This window comes from Sander lucioperca, chromosome 11 (genome assembly GCF_008315115.2).
Source record: "Sander lucioperca isolate FBNREF2018 chromosome 11, SLUC_FBN_1.2, whole genome shotgun sequence".
NCBI classification, from domain to species: domain Eukaryota; kingdom Metazoa; phylum Chordata; class Actinopteri; order Perciformes; family Percidae; genus Sander; species Sander lucioperca.
This window is the reverse complement of record NC_050183.1, coordinates 17,549,980-17,575,269: the sequence shown is the minus strand read 5'-3', so window position 1 is coordinate 17,575,269 and position 25,290 is coordinate 17,549,980. Positions and strand designations below refer to the sequence as shown.

The following is a 25,290-nucleotide window of genomic DNA, read 5'->3' as shown; positions in this document are numbered from 1 at the left end:
TGTGTGTGTGTGTGTGTGTGTGTGTGTGTGTGTGTGTGTGTGTCTCACAGGGAGAGAACGCCGTAGTTTTCTACCTGACTCTGGATGTTGTGGAGACCAACTGCAGTGTTCTCAGCAGGAAGGACTGGAAGACCTGTGAGCCTCGTCCCACCCATGACACACCGGTTAGAAAACCCACGTACACACACACTCTTGCATGCATACATAAGTCCACATTCATGCACATAGTGTATACTGTTGCAGTCTTTTTTTCCAACAAAGTTTATTTTGTCAAGTCTTAAATCAACACGTCTCATTGTATTAATATAACACGCATTATACTTTAGTAGTAGTCATAGTTTGTGCAGCACACTAAACTATTGTATGTGCTTATTATTGTATTGGTCTTTGCAGGTATATGGACAGTGCAAAGCTGCTATCTACATCAGTAAGGTGCACAGGGTGGTGCGTCTCTACAAATACGACTGTGTTGTCACACCAGGTAAAAATAAAAATACGAAGATTAAAGCAAGTACAAGAACTCATGATTTTCTTTATTTTCTAAGTGAAATAAGTAAATAAGACATCTAGTTTCACACTCACTACGTATATATTTGGTGAAACTGTTCTTTTCAGTTCAGTTGGACTTATTTGACTCTTAATAAATTCAATAAATGACAGATTTTTTCTTTCTAAGACTCAAAATGTGGTGAAATGAGAATATGATTTTAAAACAATCTTTGTGATGTTTAGTGATTTTCTCTCTGCTCAGTTCCTGCAGCTAGGGTGGCTGCGACATGTCCAGACTGTCCGGCTTATGTGGCCCTGGACAACGCTGAGGTTCAGAAGACTGTGTCTCTCTCGCTGGAGAAGTTCAACAATGAGGGCGGGTTGTCCAATCGTTTCGCTCTGCTCAAAGTCAACCGCGCTAGAGCCGGGGTACGTTTCCCACATGTAACAAAATTGTTTGTTCTGTGGTCCAGATTGCATTTATGTCCGTTTAAAGGACAAATCCGGCGCAAAATGAACCTAGGGGTTAATAACACATGGGTACCAAGTCGACTGTTCTCTGGGATATGTTTTCATGCTAATCGAATGTGACTAGTTTTAGCACAAACCGCTAATTAGCTTATAACATAATAGTCGTCGGGGGCACGCAACCCTCATTATGCTACCGTGGAAGTGTGGTGCTATTTTGAGCCTTGTTAGTGTTATAGAAATAGCGATTTATTTTTACTTTTGCGTGCCCCGACAACTAGCGTTATAAGCTAATTAGCGATTTGCGCTAAAACTGGTCACATTCGATTAGCATGAAAACATATCCCAGAGAACAGTCAACTCGGATTTCTCCTTTAAGTAAGTTTCCACTATGAAATTAGCATCAAATTGTCCAGAGAAACCCCTACTGCAGACCAGTCCAATTCTCTGTGATTATTCCAAATGTTTACTAAGTCATAAACAGTAATATATTTTCCAAAATATGACTAAATACACAGCTTTCCTCTCAATCCTGACATGTGACCTATACCCCTTTGAAATCCCAATTTATGTGTTTGACAGTTTTGTGCTCCAACCTCCTCAGAAGCTCTCTAGCTCACTCACAAGCTCCTTGACCAACTGCTGACCAAAAATATCATCATATCATTGTTATGCCTGTTCCTTTGTTAAAAAAAATAATTCTGTATATATGTATCCAGATGGCCATGAAGATGTACTACAATGTAGAGTACACCATCCAGGAGACCACCTGCGCCAGGAGCACAGGAGCAGCTGATAAGTGCCCCCTCATGGAGTGCGAGTTCGCTGTGAGTCATGGAAACTTGTTATTTCACCTTTGAACATTTTATCTCGATCAAATGTGTTGTTCATTTTGACTTCCAAAGTTTTGACTCATCACATGCTCAAGTCACTCAAGCCGGTATTTGGCTTGTATTCCCAGCTTTTGAGAGAAATAAATAAAAAAAAAAAAACATTTTTATTCTGGCTCTCTAGTTTGAAGTTTAATAAATTCGGATAATTTGAGTTTTTAAGCCTGTAACCTCCCATTTTTTGCTCATAGTTTTGTAATCAGTATGTTTTGGGCTTGTACCAGTCAGCAGGTTTATCATAGCAAATGTTTACTTTGAAATTCAGTTTGTTTACCGAATAAACTCTAGTAAAGCCACAGGTGTAATCAGCCCTGCGCTCTTTCCTCTCTTACTTGTCTTTTCTTGTTCTTCTCTCCTCAGCACAAGGGCTTCTGTAAGGCATCCCTCTACTACTCTCCCACTGGTGATGCTGACACCAGCGTAGACTGTGAGATCTATGAGCCTGAGGTAAGACTCGTGACAAAACACAGTGTCACTTTGATTTACGTATTCTATTTTCTACTTTCTGTATATTCAAACATATTCATTCTTTAAATGGATAAGAATTCAATTCAGATTGATTAAAACTTAAGTTCATTTTGGCAATCATTTCTAACATAACGCAACATAGTCACCAAAGTAATTGAGATATCTCAATAACTTTATCATTTAGGTTGTCTTGCACTGCCTGACTTGTTTAAAGTGATGATCTAAGCAATTGTTTTAGTGATAACAATGTTTTTATATAGACATTATATTGGCCAAACCTACAAAAATATGATCCAAGTTGTGATAAACAGGTATTGTCCTTCATAACTTAGAATAGAATAGAATATGTTTTATTGTCATTGGACAGCAGCTGTCCAACAAAATTTTTCCGCAACTCACCCTCAGTGGTACACAAATAAAATGACAGTACCCATATAAAGGCAAAAGACACAGAAAACCAATAAATATAGTAAATACAATAATAAAAAAGTCAGATTTGTATTTGCAGAAAGTCTGCTATTGCACCATTACAGTATTTGTTAGTGTTCAGTTCTTTTATGGCACATGGGTAAAAACTGTTCATAAGTCTGGATGTGCGGGCCTTCATGGACCTGTATCCCCGCTTCCCAGAGGGCAGCAATACAGGTGAAAAGGTGATTGGCCTTGTGGGAGGAGTCCTGTGTGATGCTTTTGGCCCGACGCAAACATCGAGCCCTGTAAATGTCTTCTAGTGTGGGTAGTTGTGTGTTCATGATGTCCTGTGCAGTTTTAATGACTCTCCGTAGCGCCTTGCTGTCGGCCACAGTGCAGCTAGCAAACCATACCAGAATGCCATTTTTATGTACCACACATCACTAGTGTAATCTTTCTGTGTTCTCCAGGCTGCTGAGAACGAGAAGAAACACCACCTGCTGGGCGGAGAGACTGACCACAGCCACAAAGACACACACGCACACAGCCACGCCCACGACCACGCGCACGCCACCGACGACGCGCACACACACGACCACGTGCACGATCACACCAAGAGCCACAGCCACCACAACAACACCCAGCAGCACGCCGACGGCAGCGACCACCACCACACTCACGACCACGACGCCGCCAGCGGCCACAGGCACGCGCACGCCCACTCCCACGACCACGGCCACGGCCACGATCACGTGCACACTCACCACGCCAAGGCGCACAACCACAGCGGCGACTTCCCCAACCAGCACCACGACTACAAGCATGGCGACGCAGTGCACACGCACGAGCACGACCACGAGTTGGCTCTGGATCACGACCACAAGCACGCTCACCTGCACGAGCACGAGCACCACCACCATCACCACGAGCATGAGCATGAGACCACGCCGCACGACCACCCAAAGGGCGCGGTGAGGACGCTGCCCGCCATGGACCAGCCCATGACCCTGCCTTCCTTCCCCGATGTCCCCGTCGGAGACGTGGGAGTCATCCTGCTCCTCAAGCCCGACCCCCAGATCCCCGGACAGACGGAGCCCAACATCCAGGCCTTCCCCACCACAGTGTCAGCCCAGTGCGCCCCTGCGCCGGCGGGAACCACCTTGGTGGCGCAAGTCTTCGCTGAGGACCGCAGGTTCAAGCCAGCTGTATGAGGAGGGCCCAGTGGGAACTTATTTGGGAACTGAATGGATCCCTAACCCTCCTGTTGTCCTCGGGTCAAATTTGACCCATTTTCTATAAGTTTCTATATCAGAAAAGTGGGTTTTCTTTCAACCAATTGTCAAAAAATAAATAACGTGGATGGTTCCATACAATGCTCCTCACAAGTCAAATAAATGATCAGTTCACTACTTTCATTGAATGTGGGTGTTTTATTTAATTATATAGCATCTAAAAAAGAGCTGATACAAGAACGTTGAAAAAAGTGACCAAAATAATGGAAAAAGCTTTAAATATGTGGGGAGAAAACAAAAAAGAGCGAAGAAAAAAAATCAACAAAAACATAGAAAAAAGTGAGAAAAAAAAACACTTCACGGAAAAGTGACAAAATTGTAAAAAAAAAAAAAAGAAAGAAATAAAAATAAAGTGACAAAAACATTGGGAAAAGCAACAAAAGTGTCAAAAAAGATGACCAAAAGTTGGGAAAAAAAAGTTTTTATTTCAAATTTTGACCCAGAAAATCAAAAAGTTGCATGGTCGACGGGAAGGCAACACAAGGGTTAAAAACAAAAACTCACACAGACTCACAAACTCACAAATATTTGACACATTTGTTTCAGACATACTGATAGGCATTGTAACACACCTTGACTGCTTCCCTGGGTCATTCTTGGCCAACATGCTGGTTTAATATAAGCACAATAAACGTAACCATGTCTCTAATCACTTCGAGATATGATAAGACATGGTAGATAAGATAGACTTTATTAATCCAGCTCAAATTAAACCATCCAATAAAGACACAGTGCATAAAAAGGCACTATACATTCACATTAAAACACCGGTTGTTTTCCATTTTGGTGGGAAATGGTCAATAATAAAAATAATAAGACTACTAAAGTGGCCATTTCCTTTTAACAATCCTCAGAGACACAAACAAAACTCCAGAAACTGGCCACCATATGGACACGTTCACACGGAGGAACCATCTTCAACAGTATGGATTGTCATATTGAGTCACTGCACAAACAAGCTGACGTGAACGTTTTCTGTTTGTATGTTATTTGTGTTTGGCTGCACAAAATGATAAATGATGACAACAAATACTGATCCAGTGTTTTTTGTGCTGATCAAGACAAAGGTATTCCATGTTGTGTTGATTCAATGCTCATTGAATGAATGAATGTTCATTCAGTGCCTTTTACCTGATAATATCCATAAATATCACATTAGTAATGCTTTTAAAACAGTTACCAGCCATCTTTTCATTCTAAATTATATTCAAACATATTCATTCAAATAACGTTTACCTTTCTGCTGGTCTGACGTTAGACTCGATTGTGATTTGCAGAACTCCACAGGCCACAGTTTCCTAGTAATATAGAAAATGCTTTTATCTGCATCAGAATCCTAGTAAATCATGCAGATTTTTAGAAAATATCTGAATCTTGAAAAGGCACCACATTGAATATATATATATGGATGAATTGGCAAAAAGTCAAGTGAATTAGGCTCATGACCACTGATATATTCCATGTAAATGTATCATGTTGGTGTAGCATCACATTACATTTCATGGGATAATATTGATTTGACATTTGGTTATGCAATGGTAATGTGTTAAACAATGATGGCTGTACACATGCATTAGGCCAAGCCGATTTGGAAGATTGGCCTTTTATCGCTCTGTCATAGAGAGCATATTGACATACTGCATCACAGTGTTGTATGCAAGCTGCACTGTTGCACAGAAAAAATCACTGCAAAGGGTCATCCAGTCTGCAGAAAAGATCATTGGCTGCTCACTGCCCACACTTGACAGCATCGCCTCATCCCGCTACCTCAGCAGAGCAAAAAACATAATCAAGGACTCCTCTTACCTAGGCCATGAGCACTTTCAGTTACTCCCCTCAGGAAGGCGTTAAAGGTCTGTCAGAACCCGCACATCCAGGTTCAGAGACGCCTTTTTCTCCACAGCCATCACAACTCTAAACATTCAATTACAGAAATAGGACTTCATCATGCTGAATGGTTATCTTGCCTGTTTTGCACTGCATTTGCACTTTTACAGTACTGTGATCTTTAAAAAAAAAAAAAAAAAAAAAGATTGGCGTGAGTAAGTGTATGAATGTATACTACTATGAACTAGAAGCACCTGTCCCATTATGTCTATGTGAGAGTATAGTTTGTGGAAGGGTATGGCGTGTGCGTATGAATGTATACTAGTAGGCACCAGAAGGAGTAGCACTTAAATTTCATTGTGACAATGTTTTACAATGTTTTACAATGACAAATAAATGATTCTGATTCTGATTCTGAAGATTTTGGCAAAACATTGTATGAAAATTGTGTGGAATATTAAAGGACGAGTCACTGCAATATGGTGCCGATTGGGTGCCCAAAGTAATTTATCAGATCCTTTTGACAAACATAATCTAGAGGCAGAGGCAGAAATAATTGTTAACTTTCTGGAGCTTTCACAAAGCAAAGACAACACTAGTAGCTCTAGAATAGAACATTCAAAACTACACTCACCCACTCTGTGGACATTATCTTTGTGGACATTTCTTGGCCATCAGCTTGACACACTTAGCAAACAGCTCTTATCTGTGCTCTGTAGCTCTTACTGTACACACATCCAACCACAACCCACGCATAACTCACAACACATTTTGTAATTGACAGTTGTATATACTGTAGGCCAAAGAAAAAGTACTCCCAATATAATGTACAGGAATGGAAATTGTGTACTAATATCATTGGTCATGCATTTTTTTATGATCAGATGAGATCACATGAGGCTTTCAAGTTTACTTACAGTAACATCATTACATAAACAAAATGCAGTGGCCAATCACAGTAATTGTACAAAAGCTTTTATTTTGTCTTTTGAAGAAATACTCCAACAGAGACTTAAAATAAGTATCAAAATGTCCCAAGAATCCCGAAGCATAATTCACACTCTGCTGTTCTTCCCTATGCTCTTTTATATTCTATATTTTGCAACAACTTAAAAGAAGACATAAGATGGCCATCTTACAAAGAAACCTATCTAATCTTTGAGGTTTATAGAAAATGATTTTTTTGTAAGCTAAATGCTCAGACTCTGTTGTCTGAATGAATGAAAGACTAGGTGACACAAAAATATTATTTGGCCTATGATGATGTATCACATGGGGAAGAACACTGAACAATACCCTCATATAAGTGAACACTGGTTTTAGCCTGGCCTCCCCTATAAGTGGCTCCACCACTGTTGGCACATTAGCTGTTTGAATTTGTTGGTAGTGCGGTTAGCTGTTTGAATTTGTCATTTGCACTCAATGTAAGCAGTTAAGTTTGACAAAAGTAAACAGCTACCTGCGCTAGCACTGAAAGAAGAGGGTAGTTTGGAAGATGTTTAACATACAAATGGGCAGTGGAGAATTGGTTTATGCTGCAGTAGCCACTTGCAAAGTTTCTACATTTTTATGCTCGTTTTCACCATGACTTGTAGTTATTTTGTAACTGTTGTGAGTACAAGCTGACAACAGCTACCATACTGAGGAACAAGTTACAAATGTTTCAGTGTACTTTGAACAATGGAATTTGTTGACAGTGATGATAGTTCATGTTCATGATAGTTGATCTCATTAAAGAAATGAAATTAGGTGTACTGTATTCCATGAACTTATCTTTGATTTAATTCATTGATCCATTTCCCCAGTGCACTATGACCAGACAGTCCACGGCAGCCATTGGCCTACAGAGCAGCAGATAGCAACTGTTTGCTCACCCTTTGGAGAAGAGGGGAAAGTCCAGCATCGGCCTCACATGTGTCTGTCCGAAACCTGTCTGGAAAAAGTAGGATTACAGGTCTTGCAAAAGAAAATTTTGTCTAAATGTTAAATTATCCACCAGTATAGGCTTTAGTGATTCCATTAGGTAAATTAGGGGTTTTATTTGGCCCAATCTGCGTGTGTATGTTAGTGTGTGTCTGTGTGTCCGTGTGTGTTAGAGGATGAGTGTGTACCTGCTGGTCCTATGTCTGGCTTTGCTGCAGCAGGAGGGAAGAGCCGTGCCGGACCGTCCAGGCTGCAGTAGCCCTGAGGCGGTGAGGGTGGCAGAAGAGGCCCTGGAGCAGATCAACCAGGACCGGACAGACGGATACATCCTGAGCCTCAACAGACTGTACGACCTCTCTCACACTGCTGAAAAGGTGAGGGCGAACACTCACACACACATATACGTACACACACAAAGGCAGGACAGGGTTCGCCACCATCTTGCATCTTAAAAGAGTCAAAACAGTATTTGCAGAAAAACGGTGGAAACAGTGGATACAGCAGCAGCCTTGTTTGCAGATCCATGAAAAACAATAAAAAGAAGAAAAATAAAGAAACATTAAAGTGTGTGAATGTGTGTCCAGGAGAAAGGTGGGTCACTCTACAAACTGACCATTGATGTGATGGAGACCAGATGTCACATCACCAGCAGGAAACCATGGAAACAATGTGAAGTCAGAGATATCGGTGGTGTTCCAGTAAGTACCGCATGGTGATGTATCTTCTCTCTTCAAGATCAACACAATGAGTGCTTTTTTTCTGGGCAACAACAGACTTAGTCTCGCATTGCCAGACCTATCTCCACAACGCTGTGGCGTAAAGTCTGGCTACACCACACACATTCTGGGATAGGAGAAAAAAAACGCTCTGGGTTGATTGCAAACACAATCATCTTGGGAGGCGCTAGGCTCTAGATGCAGCAATGGTTCCTCTGCATAATTGTATTGGTAAGGAAGTTGTTTTGGCGGAACATTTGCACCCCACAAAAGAAAACACCACATACAATATGAAATAAAGTTAACACACAATACAGTAACGTGAGCTATTTAAATTAGCTGGATACACGGTAGGGCTCCACAATTAATCGCAATTGTATCGAAATCGCAATATGGACTAGTGCAATATCCAAAATCGCAGGGGGGCGCAATATTTGTTAATGGCAAAGTATGTGTCAAACCATTCTGAATGAAGTATTGTGGGGCTGCAGAGACGTCCCGGCCTACAAATGGTATCCTACAGACTAAAGAAAAAAAATCTTTGTTTGGTGCAGATCCTCGCAAAAACCACACTATAATCATTTTAATTTCTTTCAATGTTAATAATTTTCAATGAAAATAAGAATAATGATACAAAAATGATCATTCCCTCCAATATCGTGCATCATACCGCAATCGCAATATCAGTGAAAATAATCGCAATTAGATATTTTCCTCATATTGTGCAGCCCTAATACACAGTTAAACGTAATTTGCTCTTACCAGTGTATCTCTGTGTGTACTTCGTTCACAGCAATCTTCACCAATCAGTCCCAAGTCCCCAGTTAGATGTTAAATGCCGTAAACATATTCTTTGTAAATCTTTACAATCATTCCCCAAAAGAACCAAGCGGACCTGCCTTTTCGCACGATCCAAATCTTCTTTGAAATTTGCCATTTTCAGTGTGTAGCTTGGTAGCTCGAAGGTTGTTGATGTTGTTTTCCGTAGCAAAGAGATTTGGAGACCGGCAACACTCCGAGAGCAGAAGGGGCCTGACATCCGGTATGTGGCTCCCCCCGCCAGATGTCAGGCTTTATCCTGGAAATGTACTTCCATTGATCCAGACTACAACAGACTTAACTTCAACCCAAGGCAAAACTGTAACTCAATCTGCTTTTTGAATATGGTTTTAGACTGATGCCGAAATTATACAAACTATCAGTTTGGTTGTATTTGCATTTATACATATGTACATTATGTCTGTCATTCGTGTCTTTCAGGTGTATGGAGAGTGTGAGGTATCTGCCTTCATTGGCTCTCAAGTCAGACTTCAAAGCTACTCCTGTGCACTTCGTGAAGGTAGATCGATGGAGCCATTTAGACTCATTTGGGATTTTTTTCATTAATTTAATGACACAAAAAAACAAAATCTTTGTGATAGAAAGTGTTGCACGTCTTTTATTTTGTTGGCACTTTGCCGATTGATTTTTGTAAACGTTAGTGAGGTGTGAAATTAAAATGCTGTCCTACATTGGACTGTTTCTCTATAAATGCTCTGCCCCTCCCTAAGGGAAGTAAACATGGCATCCATGAGTGATTATGCAGAGTTTTATTTCTGACATTTTTTCCCACAATTTGGCTAAGTGAAGGAGAACACATCTGGATAAAACATGCTGTCAGAGGGAAGAGAGGGATGCTGACGATAGCTGAACGAGTTCATACTGCAGGATGGAGGTTAGGGAAGGAGTACCTGTGACTGTGCAAAGTGTCTGGGTCAAATCCTCAAAGAAACATTTTCAGCTACTTTCCGTTGACCTTTGACCCTGTTAATTCTTGTGTTTAGTTCCTGCCACTGCAGTGGTGGATGTGTGTCCGGACTGTCCCACAGCTGACAACCTCAACGAGCCCGTCGTCAAGGAGACAGCCAATCTCTCCCTGCAGAGGTTTAATGAAGAAAGCCAACTGGCCAACTACTTTATTCTGGAGAACATTACGAGAGCCAGTTCACAGGTTAATAATAATAATAATAATAATAATAATATAATCAAGTTACATTGAAAAGCAACAGAGATGAGTTTTGATCGTATATGTGTAGTGATGTTATCACATTGATTACATATGGTCATATCTAGCTGAGTAAGATAGTATAAGTATATACAGTAATATCATAAATCTTGACTGAACTACATTTAAAACTTTCAAACGTATTTTATCCTTTTATTTTGGCAGGTAGTTCACAGGTATGTTGTATACTTACACTTGTGTGTAATAGTGTGTGTGTGTGTGTGTGTGTGTGTGTGTGTGTGTGTGTGTGTGTATGCATTATGTATTTGTGTGCTTTGTCAGTGGGTTGTAGGTCCATCCTACTTTGTAGAGTTCACTATTTTGGAGACGGTGTGTTCAAAGAAAACAGATGTCAGTGAACTGAGTAACTGCCCCCCTATGGACTGTCAGTTTGCTGTGAGTCACACACACACACACACACACACACACACACACACACACACACACGTATTAACAGTGTTATAATACATGTTTTACTGTACTTACTCTTGGTTCCACTCCGCTCCATTGCTGAATCTTTCCAGGCTCCAAACAATATGCCACCAAGTTGTAAATCACGGCTCAACTATTTTTGATTTCTTTTATCTCAGCATAGAGGCTTCTGTGTGGGCTCACACATGACCGACGAGGAGCAGTTTGAAGTCAGGCTCCCTGTCGGAAAAAAGGCCAGCTCGTTTCAGAAACGGAATCCTGTAGATGTAAAGTGTGAGATCTACGAACCTCAGGTACGTGCTTCAGATCTGCTCTTCAACATTTTAAATGGGCACAAAAAAGGAATTCTTCTAATCCATCTGCCAATCTATTAATTGCATCTATAATATTCTGATATCTCACCAATCTTAGTCACACCACTTTCAGGATGTTTCTCTACTTGCCCACACACTAGTCATGTTTCCATCTAATTGTCAAGCGAATTTTAAGCAAACTTTTAAAATGTCGCAAAACTGAAAAAAAGAAGAAAATGCGAATTAGAAGCGTTTCCATCAACTGGTTGAGAGCGAATAAACTAGACTACGCAAAGCGTAGTTTCGTCACAAGTTGACGTTACGCATGGTTGTAGATTGCAAACCGGCTTGCTAAATCAAAGAGTTTAGAAGCTAAGTTCTTTGGCTAAATGGAGAGAGGTAGCATTGTACAAGTTGGCCACCTGTGCAGAATACAGGGTTGTGGCAGAGACATTTGGTGTCAGCAGGACAACCGTTCACCGCAGTGTATACACAGTGTGCCGGGCCATACGATACAAGTTGTTGAACCAATTCATCAATTTACCCAACGTGGCTGAGGCACAGGCTATAGTGCACCGCAACTCCACCACGCACCTTGTGCCACAAGTGTACGGCACACTGGATGGGACCCATATTTTTTTTTTTTATTTTGCCATTTCCATCAACATTTTCTAATGTGATACTTCAAAATTCATTTTCTAATGCGATACTACTAAATATTCTCTTATATTGTCCATACTTAATGCTGGTCTCTAGATTTTATCCTTGCACTATTGGAGTTATTTACACTACCACCATGACATCGTCATAGAACACCTTACAATTCAGACTGAATCACAGGGTCAGTCCCTGCCCTGTCACTGCAAGCGTCTCATGCTTATATATCCCTCAGTACAGTCATGTGGATTTTTTTATTTTGTATCTTTCCTTTTATTGTCCATATTATTCATGTAGATTTGTTATTTTATCATCCTGTTTATGATGTATGTGTATGTTGTGTGTGATAGCTTTAAGCTACTGAGACCTTGAATTTCCCCTTGGGGATCAATAAAGTATCTATCCTACTATCTTAAATGCACATAAAAATACATTGATGGAAATATGACTACTGTATCTATTCTCTTCCCCTGTAGGCTGCCACTGTGGAGGAGCAGGTCCATGCAAAAGCAGACAGTGGGCACACTGGGCATCAGCATCACAACCACACACACCTGCACCCCCACGAGCACACACACTCAGTCACACCCAGCTCAGACCTCACTGTCTCCAAGCCGCGGGGCTCCCTCGGGACTGTGGTGGATCAGCCCGCCCCTGTCCGATCAGCCCCAGCAGCCAGCTCCTGCCCCGGCCCGCACAGACACAATCTGGGTTTAGACAGACTCAAGCTCTGATTGGCTGGAACCAGGACGGTTGATCTTTGATCAGTTACTTGAGCTACTTTTTTCCCTGCATGTTGCCATTGGTTGAGAAAGACAAGAAATTGTAACCTAGGACAATAAATAATCCTTGTAAATGTATCAGATTACGTTGTTTGTTTGATTAAAGCATTTACATAGTGGGAAATTGTATCGTTTGTCACATAATTTGGGAATTATTTAGCAGATTATGCAAATATATCTTCAGGGGGTTCTGTAGGGACATTTTAAAAATGTAACTTTTTCTGCCTTAAATTACAACTTGGTTATTTAATTTAGGATACTTGAGAGAGGTGGACAGAAGATGCTCAGTGAATAAATGTCTGTAAATATGCTTAGTAGTCATATAAAAAACAAAGTTCAATATCAAAGTAATCCAGTGATAGTAGATGTATAACCATGGGTACATTGCAAGCAGGAATTGCTGATAGCTTATTCAGCATACTTTTTAATGGTGCTAATTTGCCAAAATGTACAAACAAAGCAAACAAAAAACAATACAAAAGAAACTGGGCTTAAGTTGTTGCCCACAGCTGGAAACATAATATCCTGTTTACATCTACCTAAGCATTATGGGAAACATAGTTCCAAAACTGTGTGATTATAGCCCCAAATTGAAGTAAGACAAAGAATAATGAGTGATAAAAAACATTTATATTAACTTTTAATATGTTGCACAGTCAATATGTTTTGATATTAGAGTAGACAGGTATGTACGGGTCATGTTTTATTGAATTAGTTGGTGTATTTCTTAGAAAAAAAGAAACAGATTCAGTAATTTCAGCATCACTAATTTAAACTAAATCATTTGCAAGTGTAATATTTAACTTACTTTGTAAATTAGTAATATTAATCACTGTTAAATAGGCCTACTTTTACAGTAAATGAAGATGGAAAACAATTTGCTTGCTGTATGATTTTTCTTCCATATTGTTTCTTATTGTCCAAAGACTGACAGATATTTTAATGTATCAGAATATATGATAGGGAAAAATGTGTACAGAGTGTACAGTACAAAATACTGTTACTGACTAATCAACATATACTAGACTTTAACAGTGCAGTTGATTAGTTTCAAACCTTTAAAAGTGAAAGCTCGTTTAAAAATATTTTTTTCTAATTTTGCATATGTAATTGAGTTAAAAGTGCTTTCCGACTCAGTGAAGTGAAATTTAGTTGTTGGTAATGCGCTGCACTGGCGCCCTCTATTGGTCAGCTGCCTCAGCAGCAGTTTCTGCTTTACTGTAGTGGAGTTCTTCAGACAGTGGATGTCTGTCTGACAAAATGAGAAATGCTTTTATTTGAATGGCATTCATTGTGAAACTTAAGAATGATCTTTTTGAGGTTGTTCCACTTTCCCACTAAAGAACAGAAAGGTATCCGGTTTTATGCTAAATCATGTCGAACAAGGAGTAGTGAGATTAATGCACATCACGGGTGGCACACACACACACACACACACACACACACACACACACACACAGTGATATTGTGGACTCGCTTTGGTGTGAAGCTTCACTTTTAAAAATCATATTATATCACAATATCATGTGATGACCCCTCCCACTTTGTGGGTGGCTCATGGGAGCTGGGTAGGAGGCAGGCAGATGTGTGGTACACCTGGTTCACATTTACCTGTGTAGTATCTGAAGAGCCTATAAGGTTAAAGTCTGTATAAAGCTCAAATGTGCTAAGACATCATGAGCACTGTGTTAGTGACCTAAGATTAATGATTTTCCTCTCAGTGGAGTGATGTGTTGAAGAGGATTCTGTGATTGGTGGCTTAGTGGGATCAATGATTTTATGTGTAGTGTTGGAGCCCCCCAAAGAGACTCTGACCTAAAAGGGACTCAGACCTTTACTAGCCAACTCACATGTATTTACTTTATCTAACATGTTACCTAAACGTACCCCTTATAAACCATGTTCTTGCTGCAGCAAGACAGAGTGCATATTGGCTTTGTATTCTTCGGGTTCTGAAGGACTCGTCATTGATGCTGAAAACTTGATGTAATAAAACCTTTATGATCAAAATAATTTATACTGTTTTATTGATCCCCAGTGGGGAAATTACAATTTACACTCTGTTTGTTAGAAATCACTACACACAGGCCTGAAATACACACACACATGCTCAGGACCTATTCATGCACTAATGGAGAGATGTCAGAGTGAGTGGGCTGCCCGTGCTGGACCAGCACCCTGAGCAGTTGGGGGGGGGGGGGGACGGTGCCTTGCTCAAGAGCACCTGGCAGTGCCCAGGAGGTGAACTGGCATCTCTCCAGCTACCAATCCACACTCTGTACTTTGGTCCGTACTGGGACTTGAACCGGCGACCCTCCGGTTCCCAACTCCCTACGGACTGAGCTACTGCCACCCCCAAAGTACAGTACAGTGTCAAGCGGATTTCCTCTCCACACATCATCACAGCATCGCAACTCAAGATACAACACCTGATTGACTCTTTGTTCTTTAAAGAGGGCTGGGGATTCAGTTCTAGTTCTCTCTTTTGGTTTAGGTTGTATTTTGAGTTCTGTTTGCTTGGTTTTTCACACATGCACTCACTACACCACTGATAATACGCATATACATTTTTCAAAAAAAAAACATTTTCAGTAAGATTTATCATGGGTTAAATGAATTGGCTTTAATGTAATTCTTAATTCTGTGTGGTCTCACTTCTTTTGTCTTGATATTGAGCTGGTTCATGACAATCATTATAACTGCTTTGATCCCAACACTAAATACCATCCTGTCACCATTTTACCTCCCAGTGTATCTTGAATCAACACTGCTGATGAAATAATTGCTGATAGACTTTAGCTATATATTTTTTTATATTCTTACTTTATAGTTTCTTATTTAACTGCATGCATATTTCGATGTTTTTGTGATTGGAGTTGCAAAACACAACATTAGGTTATCTTTAAGTTTAAGACTTTTACCTGCTACTGCTGCCACCAACAACACAACGGATGTGAAGGATTTTTAACCAAAGTATTACAGTAGGCTAGTTATTTAAAACTTCCCTCTTCACCTACGTTGTACCTGAATATTTCGGAAAAATTCCGGGGGAACTAATGGGATTTTAATGACGATGTTTAGTACAATCATTAAACACGATAACACAGTGACAGCCTAGGCCTACTCCTCTTTCACTGCACGCTGTTCTGGATCATCTCTATTGGAAGTTCCAGGACTAGCTCGCCGTGATCGTATAGTGGTTAGTACTCTGCGTTGTGGCCGCAGCAACCCCGGTTCGAATCCGGGTCACGGCAGTCTTTTCTGCGGCTCTTGTAGCCTACAACGTCATAAAAAAAAGCTATTCGTTGGTATCACAGTTTGGCTTAAAATAATAAAAAGTTAGAACGAAACTTATTGTTACAATGTACAAATAAACACAACAAAGCAACATAACATAATAGGTTGCCACAAAAGACAAAAATTAGGCCTATAATGCTGAGTCATTTGTATAGGTTTGGGCAATTTTATACTTTTTTTTTTAATAGGGAAAAAAAAATAAATAAATAAATATATATATATATATATATATATATATATATATATATATATATATATGCATGTAATGCATTTACTACCCAGCAATACTTACAGGAGAAGCCTATTTAAATTTAGCAGCACATGGACCAGTTGTAACATAAGAATATATGAATTGAGACTATTCTGCACTACTTGTGCTTTATTGTTGTAAATACTATCATAGGCGTAAATTGCGGGGGGGCGGGGTGGGGGTCAGGACCTACACCCCACAGCTGTTGCCTGGTTCTGACTCATGAAAAAAACACAAGGAAAATAAAAGACACTGCATAAACTCTGCTACTGTGTGTTTATTTAAATATAGGTACACCATGCAGGCCTAAGATATTGCAATATAAGCCTGTATATTACTATTAGGACGCATACATATGTCAAGGATGTACATTAAATAAACTTCAGCTGGAGTCCGATTTACTAACACTGTTTACTGCATCAGTGATCTCTTTCCATTCCGCATTCTTTCTACAGCTTTAAATACCAGTTTTCAGGCTGCCAAATAGTACACACATTAGTGCAAATGAACATGAGATATCAGGGTTTCAATCTCCACCTCTGAAAAGTGCCGCTTCTTAGCCGGATTACATCTCGCCATGTCGTAAATTGTAGGGACGAGGCCTCAAAAACAAGAATATATTGGGGCGTGATATTTAAATTACGATCGTTTCCAGTTGCTGCATTTACCAATGTACGACCATCCTTACGGTCTGATTGGTGTGATACGAACGTTTCATGAATCACACGTGAAGCCTGTCGTAAGATGATTTCTGAGCTCATATCTGTGCTGGTTTCTACGTTATGTTGATAAATGAGGGCCAATGTGTTTGGTTGACTATGAGAGAATGTGAAACAGCTCAGGGGAAGAAAAAAACCTACTGGACCTCAATCTCCAGGGAAAGCTGGCTGAATACAAATTCATTTACTCATTCATAAAAGAGTCCTCCGGCTGCCAAGCAACTAAATTACACATTTTTACTGGCTCAAGCTCTGATTGGCTGAAACCATTACACCATTACATTTTTCCCTGCATGTTGTCATTGGTTGAGAAAGACAAGACATTGTCACCTAGGTCAATAAATAATCCTTGTAAACTAATCAAATTATGTTGATTGTTTGATTAAAGGGGTACTATTATATAGCATTTTCAGCTTCATACTTGTATTTTGTGTTTGTACTAGGACTTTAATGTTCACAAAGCACTTTATCTTTCTCATACTGGCCATTGGAGCGCATGTCTCTTTAAGCCTCCCTTCTGAAAAAGACCAGTTTTTGTTTCACTAGTAGCAGCCTGGTAGCAGCTGGAGCTACTGCATCAGAGTATATAGCCTAGCAGGACTTTGTACCGTGAAACATCACAAATAAAGGCTTCTAAACAAAATACTACACAACCGGACATGTCCCAGCAGTAATGTGACCCGAAATTGCGGAGAAATGACCAACATTGGCCGCCAAGATTACAGCTATCTGGCGTTAGCATGCAGCTACTTAATAGTTAATAGTAAGCTAGTCTCGCTTTGCCAGACCATCCACACGCTGCAGAGCGGAGGAAGGTCTGGCTTTGCTCTGGCTAGCACATTTTTCTACCATCCCGGAATGCTGTGTGGACTACACAGCATTCCGGGATGGTAGAAAAACGTGCTCTGATTTATTGGCATTTCTTTAAACCAATCACAATACACGGAGCCGCTGTAAAATAGTTGTGCGAGAGAAAACTCTGATTTGACAGATAGTCTAGACATAGCTAGCTGTCTGGATTTACCCTGCAGAGATCTGAGGAGTTAACTATAGTCCTCATAAATCCACCGGTGTTTAAAATTCCAACACAACACAAGCGGAAGGAAATGGACATCAGCAAAAAACACATGCATCCGGCAGAATTTCCTGCAGCACTAGAGCACCGGAAGTGGAACGTCAAGGATATAGACTACAGTAGGTTAACGTTAGATTGTAGTGGAACGAAGCAGCATTTTCTATCGTCAGTAATCGCAGATTAGGCTTCTGAACCAAATACTACCCAATCAGACATGTTTCAGCAGCATTGTGACCCAAACTTGGGGAGAATTTAACAACATTGGCAGCCAAGATGACATTTACTTAATGTTGTATCATTTGTCACATAACTTGGGAATTATTTAGCAGATTATGCCAATATATCAGAAGGGGGTTCTGTAGGGACTTTTCTTTTTTTATTAAACTTTTTCCGCATTAAATTACAACTTAGTTATTTAATTAAGGAGAATCAGGAATTGCTGATATCTTATTCAGCATACTTTTTAGTGGTGCCAATTTGCCAAAAAAATACAAAAAGAAACTGGGCTTAAGTTGTGGCCCACATTTTGTCACTCAACACAGAGTATTCCAAGGAAAAGAAAACTCACAAAATAGTAGCAGCTCATACAGTAAGTGTTGTATTCTTGCCATTGCTCTCTGGATGTGATTAATTGAAGGCAGTGCACAGATGTAGCCACTCAGTTCCTAATGTGCAATTAAATGTTTTGTGTTCTCGTAAATGTTAAGATTAAATCATAATATCACAAGATGTTAAAAAGATAAGCTTATGTGTGAGAATATATATGAATATATATGAATGTGTGTTTTTTTGGATGCAATAAAAAAGAATATATAATATAAATAACAACATTGTGCAGTTTTCCCACATGCACTACCTCTTTACTCACTTTTGTCAGACATTTTCAGCAATCTTATTCGTAGAAGTCATTCATGCTAAAAACACAACTAATTGATTCAATTGTGCAAATACAAATATGTTTTTATTGTGTGAATTTTCTTTTGCAGATTCACATAAATAGATTCTTTTGGTCAGAGAAGTTGAAATGTTCAGCACTTCGTAATGTGTCCACATGGTGGCACCCTTACTTCTGTTTTCCATTTCATACCAGCACTTTTTTCTTCAGTTTATGAGGGCTGTGTGGTTGCAGACTGCTCCATATATTATATTCTGTACACTGCACAATGAACTGTTCCATGTTTTAACCACTGCCCTGGGCTTCTGAACCTCTAAGCAGGTTGTTCCATATTATTGGCATATGGACGTTATTAGCTAGCATGTCTCTAGGGATGTCATCCAGTCGGTCCACCACTTCATCCAGATTGAAATATCCCAACAACTACCGGATGGATTGCCATAATATTTTGTACATTTTATTCAGTGTCACTATGAGGATCACATGTGTTGTTTAAGTAAAATGTCTTAACAAATATTTGATGGATTGCTGTGATATTTTCTGGGCTACAGACATTTCAATCGCCTGTCTGGATAAATTGTAATTACTGGTGATTTCCATCTTGCAGTCTCATCAGATCAACATTTTAACTTATCTAGTCCTTTCTTTATGACCAAACACACACAAAACGAATGATGTTCCCATCAGCCTCAGCTGTACTTTGTGTTTACTGCTAAGTAGTCAAAGTTAGCACGCTAACATGGCAAACTAAGAGGATGACAATCGTGATAAACTTTACCAAGCTGACCTTAGTATTTACAAACTCAAAGTACCATTGATTGTGCCTATGTACAACCTCACAGAGCTAGCGCAGCTATCATGACTGTAGGCTCTTTACAGTTTTGGCAGAAACAAAGCATTTAAATAGTTTAAATATGCACTGTGATTAGATGAGTGTAGTATTGGTTGTTCTTATTATTGAGCCCTTGAAAGCCTAATTTAACCAAACACCACTATGAAGGAATCCTCTTTTCCTAACATCTAAGCCATATAAAACTCTCAGTGTTAATTACACCAAAGGGATGTATATAAATGATCCATTTGATGCCTCAACAAACACAACAAAGAGTCATTTAACTGCAGTCCGAGCTCCTTACTTGTATTAATTAACGCCGCGTTTAAGAGCCTTGTATGTATGCAGATAATGGATTTTGTTGGCTCCATAAGTCTTTGTTTGTATATCAGCGGCAGATTATATCTGAAGTAATCTACCCCTGAGTGTGAGCTGAAATCCATCGATATTCCATGTTGTAACACAGCTTCAAGAACAATTAGAAATGTGTTGTTGTCATCATTTGTTCCCTTCTTGTCTTGTCTTCTTCACTGAAACTCTCAGATGAGAAGTGGATTTACGCCTTGCAGTGTGTGCCCCACATTCTTTGAAATCGCCATTATTAATTTAGATTAAGAGGCCCTCGAGATGTGTAAGGCTCTGTGTGTGTGTGTGTGTGTGTGTGTGTGTGTGTGTGTGTGTGTGTGTGTGTGTGTGTGTGTGTGTGTGTGTGTGTGTGTGTGTGTGTGTTTGAGATTGATGCAGAAAAGAGAGAGTATCCAAGCTTCAGGGCTCCTGCTGACACAGTGACCTCACACTGAATGGAGTTGGCACCAAAAGAAAACCAAAGCTCTGTTTCACACTGACTCATGAGGCTGGTGTGTTCAGATCAAACCATTCAAGAGAGCAGTTTTTTAATAAGGTCAGTTTTTGGATGTGAAAAGTACCAGTTTAATGTGGACGAAGGAAAAGATTTTCAGATATAACCAGAGTAGTGTGAAAATAGACTCCGGCTGTGTCCGAAATCACTCCCTATTGTATTTACTATACAACACACACTACATTTATTCTCCGCCATTAGTGGCCTCAAAAATCCCACAATTCAATAAGCTACATTTTATAGATGTAAAAAATTATAGTTGTTCAACTCTGCAGCCATCAGTGATGACACAAAATGATTATGATAAGTAAGAGTCTGAAATCTCAGTTCACTGCTCACCACTGAGAAAACTATTGAGTGTCCATTGTGATGTCTATCCACAGACATCCTAGTTTAGCACAATTCTGTATGGATGTGAACCAAGTTGGACCACTGTGAACACAATGTCACTCTAGGTCCTTCTACAAAGGAGGTGATCCTAGCAGAGCTCAGGTCTCAGCCACCACAAACAAATTGAAATCTTTATGCAGCAATTCCTTTTCCCCAAGAAAATGTTCTCCCCTGGGAGAAAACACAGTAACCTTTAAATTAACCTTAAACCTTAAAATGTTAATTCTCTCTTTCCTATGTTCATTGTATCATCATCATTGAAAGGCCCATTTTGAAATTTTCATGTAAATGTTCTTGTTTCTCGGTATGTTTACAATCAGTGTTTCCCACAAAAAAACAACTTTATGTTTCTTTAAGGCTGAATAAATGGGTTCATTGCATTTATAGCCTCATAAAACATTTCCATAATTGATTTTCAACACTTGCATTGTTTACATACATTTACTTCAGCTAGCAGTGTTCTTCTAGTCAAAACCAAAAACATACCATCAGAATACTTGGAAAGCTGCTGTACTCACTTAAAAATCAACTTTAAATGGTATCAATTAATGGATTGTAGGCCTGCCATGACAAATTTGAGGGTTTGTGGACACTATTACACATTTTGGGATTATGCTCCTTGTAAATACAAACACCTGTATACATTAGCTTTAAAACCACAGCCATCCATTTATTTTCCTAACTATTTTGCTTGAGCCTATCCCAGCATGCATTTGGCAAGAGGTGGTGTACACCCTAAACAGGTCACTGCATTGCCAGACCGTCCTCTACAGTGCTGCGGAAGAGGGTCTGGCTAGTCCACACAGCATTCCGGGATGGGAGAGAAACGTGCTCTGGTTTATTGGCATTTCTTTAAACCAATCACAATCGTCTTGGGCGGCGCTAAGCCCCGGACACAATGACGGTACCTCTGCAAAATAGCCTCGGGTATTGTGTGTACGTTCAAAAGTTGTTTTAGTCGTGCAACAGAAAACTCAGATTGGACAGATAGTCTAGCTAGCTGTCTGGATTTACCCTGCAGAGATCTGAGGAGCAGTTAACCATAGTCCTCAGAAATCCACCGGAGTTTAGAATTCCAACACAAAGAAAGCGGAAGGTGACGTACATCCGGACTAAAAAGAGGGACGTCCGGAGGAATTTCCGGCGGCACCTGAACAATCCCGGAATTGGAACATCGTTGATATAAACTGCCAATGTTAGGCCTAACACAGTTCACCTCAAACAGTTACAGTTTCACCACATCCTCACCTAACACATCGTTACATCTGATTTGTCTAATACATGAACACACATGGTGTCTTATGCAGGATTACAGGTATTGTGTAGATCTCCCTTGACTCCATGACGCACACTGAGGTCTTTTATGTATAGCTCACCCATTCTGTCAGTTCTTTGCAGAAAGAGGCTCCAGTATTGCAGCGTTTTTGTTTTTTTTTGTTTTGGAGTATGTGGCTGTGAAATCCTTACATGTTGCATTTTGGCTTTTAAGTGGAACCATGGTGTTTTGCACTGATCTCCAAAACCTAGTTCAAGTAGGGAGCATATGCTTTAAAAGCCTAAAGCCCTAATCAACAGACATGTATTTGAAGACCTGGCAGGGATTAGGTTGCTCTCTATCCTTTCAAAAGAGCATTAAGAGCACATGGGGTCCCTTATATTCAGCAATAATTCCTCGTGCAGGGACAGCAGCTGTTCTTGTCTGCCATCGAGCTGTTTTGCTGCCGTGAGGGCAAGGTGGTCCTGACCTCAGGGACTTTAAAAGGTAAAATAGTGTAATACAGCTATTTTATCCATCACAATACTGCATAGCGAAAGAAAAGAGGCATCAAATAAGTGTTGTGTGGGCCTCAATTTCAACATGGGCTTGAAAACGTGAGGCTTAGTCATTTAAAGCTTTGAGATGGTCTCATATTGTTCTAATCCTATTTCTATTAATGCTTTGTTTTGATGTGTATGCTATTTTTAATGCAAAGCACTTTGGGTTTACATTTAATGAAAGGTGCTATACAAATAAAATTGACATTAAGATTGTTTTAAATCTTTCTGTTCAAAGATGCGTCACCTATACGCAGCTTTCAAAAATGAACGGCGTTGCTAAATGAGGGAATTCATTTTAATGAATGATGATGATGTTTAGAAATCAGAAGAAAAAAATCCCCAAAAAAATCAGAAAAGCATTTATGTGTCACAATAGGTAACATTTAAGTGGAATTTACCTTGGTGATAGGTGCATACATAAACAAAGATATTGAACATTAATAAGAAGAATTAACATTAAATACAGAAAAATAAAAAATTTTAAGGATTTTATGTAACTCTATACAGTGAAGCATAGAATCATTGAGAGGGATGTGAAATGATATGTAACAAAATTTGGTAGCCAGATGCCAGATTTGAACCTATAGCATCCAGAGTAAATCATAAGCAACATCACCCTGAAACCGTATCAGCCCTCAGGATGCCATTAGCAGCAGTAGGCCTACATTATATATTTCCAAAGAGGTGGTGAGAATGTGAATTACTGCTGCCCCACTTCCACTTTCCTCCCCGTAGAGCGCTGCATCTTTACTCCCAGGGTGATACAGATGGTCTATGTGCATTATACAACATGACAACTGCATTAAACATGAACGCAGCTCGACTGTGTCTTCTGACGACATATCACTGTGCTTTATGGAACGTCTGGAGATGCTTTTATTCAAGATGCTTAAACAGAATGTGTGGAAGATGCTCATTGTGAAGGATATTTTTTAAATTACCAACAACACATAGTAGCATATTATCAATGTACATGTCGTACTTTTATTTTTTTTTTAAAGATTTTTTTATATATATAGGAAAGCTGAAGACATGAAAGGGGAGAAAGAGGGGGAATGACATGCAGCAACGGGCCGCAGGGCGGAGTCGAACCTGCGGCTGCTGCGTCGAGGAGTGAACCTCTATGTACGGGTGCCTGCTCTACCAGGTGAGCTCACCCAGCGCCCGTACGTGTCGTACTTTGACCAGATTGTGTTTAAGGCTTATAATATTTGAAATATGTTAGTGTTTTTGCAGCATTGTTCAGCATTTTAAATATGTTCTGATCCCTACTGAAGCAATTATGAATCAGTGTTTTTTTAAAGTCTCATTTTGATGTTACATGACCTTTGGGATCTAAGGTTAATTTTGCTATTTTGTGATAGATACAGTAATAAATAGATGGCCTTGGTTATTTTTTTTTTTGAATCTTAAAGCTTGTTTACACAGCAGTTAATTCTTAAAAGCCCAAAGTAACGCTTTAGATGTTATTCTGTCCTTACATGTGTGATTATTACAGCAGCCTGTTCACTGGCAAAAATTAAATCACCTGTAATTAAATTTAGAGATTTAAGGGAGTTTAAGTTTATTAAGGGTTGAGACAACATTTATGCCCATATGGCTGGTTTTATCCACATCTTTCTATAATGTTTCTATATGTTAATATGAATGATGAGTTGTTCACAAAAAAATATTTAAGCCTGAATTGATCAATTCAGTTGGTAAGAGAGAAATCATATCAATAGCCTACTTATTCTTACATTAATGGCATTAGTGGCAGATGTGGCCACTAGTTGGTAGCCTTGCCCTTTTTATTTATTTATTCAGAGGCAGAGGTTTGTGATTATTATTACATCAACCAGAAGCCTTTAACATTTCTTATTCTCATCCAAACAGATGGGCTTAGAGTTCAATTCCTAGGGTGTAAATTACCATGTCATCTTCCAGCCAGTATCTTTGATCATTCATTCATTCTTTTATGTGATGATTAAACCACATGTTTTCTGACACATCGTTTTCTTCAGTTAAATATAGGCCATTCCTTTTGCCTTAGTAAACAGGTATTTCATTTTTTCCGAAAATTGTTTTTTTATTTGTCAATTACAAAGCCAGAGTTTACAGAAGAACATAACATGTAACATGTGTATATACAGTACAGTCGGCTACACCACTCCTTTGTTTGTGTGAGTGACATTATGGTTATTCATTCCCATGAATGTGTGTGTGTGTGTGTGTGTGTGTGTGTGTGTGTGCGTGCGTGCGTGCGTGTGTGTGTGTGTGTGTGTGTGTGTGTGTGTGTAAGTCATGGTGGAAGGTAGGAGGGAAGAGAGGGGGCAGGTACCAGTCTCTGAGCCCCTCCTCCAGAGAGCCACGGTGCGCCTCTGTTCCAATGGAAACAGGTGGGAACCCCGGACTCCTCCAATCACACCCACTCTCCATGCGGGGGGAGAGTCCACGGCAGGAGGCAGGACCCAACCAACTTCC

The 25,290-nt window shown here is 39.7% G+C and overlaps 2 protein-coding genes and 1 non-coding gene across 3 annotated transcripts in view; all 3 read left to right on the top strand.

The window, feature by feature from the left end:
• The window catches only part of fetub (fetuin B), a 5,507-nt gene extending 1,441 nt beyond the window's left edge, over positions 1-4,066 (top strand). The window contains exons 2-7 of the mRNA XM_031282419.2: positions 51-164; positions 394-481; positions 752-918; positions 1,677-1,784; positions 2,208-2,294; positions 3,197-4,066. Of these exons, the coding sequence (XP_031138279.1) occupies positions 51-164; positions 394-481; positions 752-918; positions 1,677-1,784; positions 2,208-2,294; positions 3,197-3,937 (1,305 nt within the window). The 3' untranslated portion in view covers positions 3,938-4,066. The remainder of the gene's footprint in view (positions 1-50; positions 165-393; positions 482-751; positions 919-1,676; positions 1,785-2,207; positions 2,295-3,196) is intronic.
• A 3,664-nt stretch (positions 4,067-7,730) lies between these two features.
• si:ch211-284e20.8 (uncharacterized protein LOC563738 homolog) lies at positions 7,731-13,142 on the top strand. The gene is made up of 7 exons (XM_031282430.2): positions 7,731-8,142; positions 8,353-8,466; positions 9,745-9,823; positions 10,308-10,474; positions 10,811-10,924; positions 11,119-11,253; positions 12,387-13,142. The coding sequence occupies exons 1-7, from the start codon at positions 7,945-7,947 to the stop codon at positions 12,642-12,644; spliced, it is 1,065 nt and encodes a 354-aa protein (XP_031138290.1). The 5' UTR covers positions 7,731-7,944; the 3' UTR covers positions 12,645-13,142.
• A 2,732-nt stretch (positions 13,143-15,874) lies between these two features.
• Positions 15,875-15,946, top strand: trnah-gug. The gene has a single exon. It is a non-coding gene; the product is annotated as a tRNA-His (tRNA).
• The last annotated feature ends 9,344 nt before the right edge of the window (positions 15,947-25,290 follow it).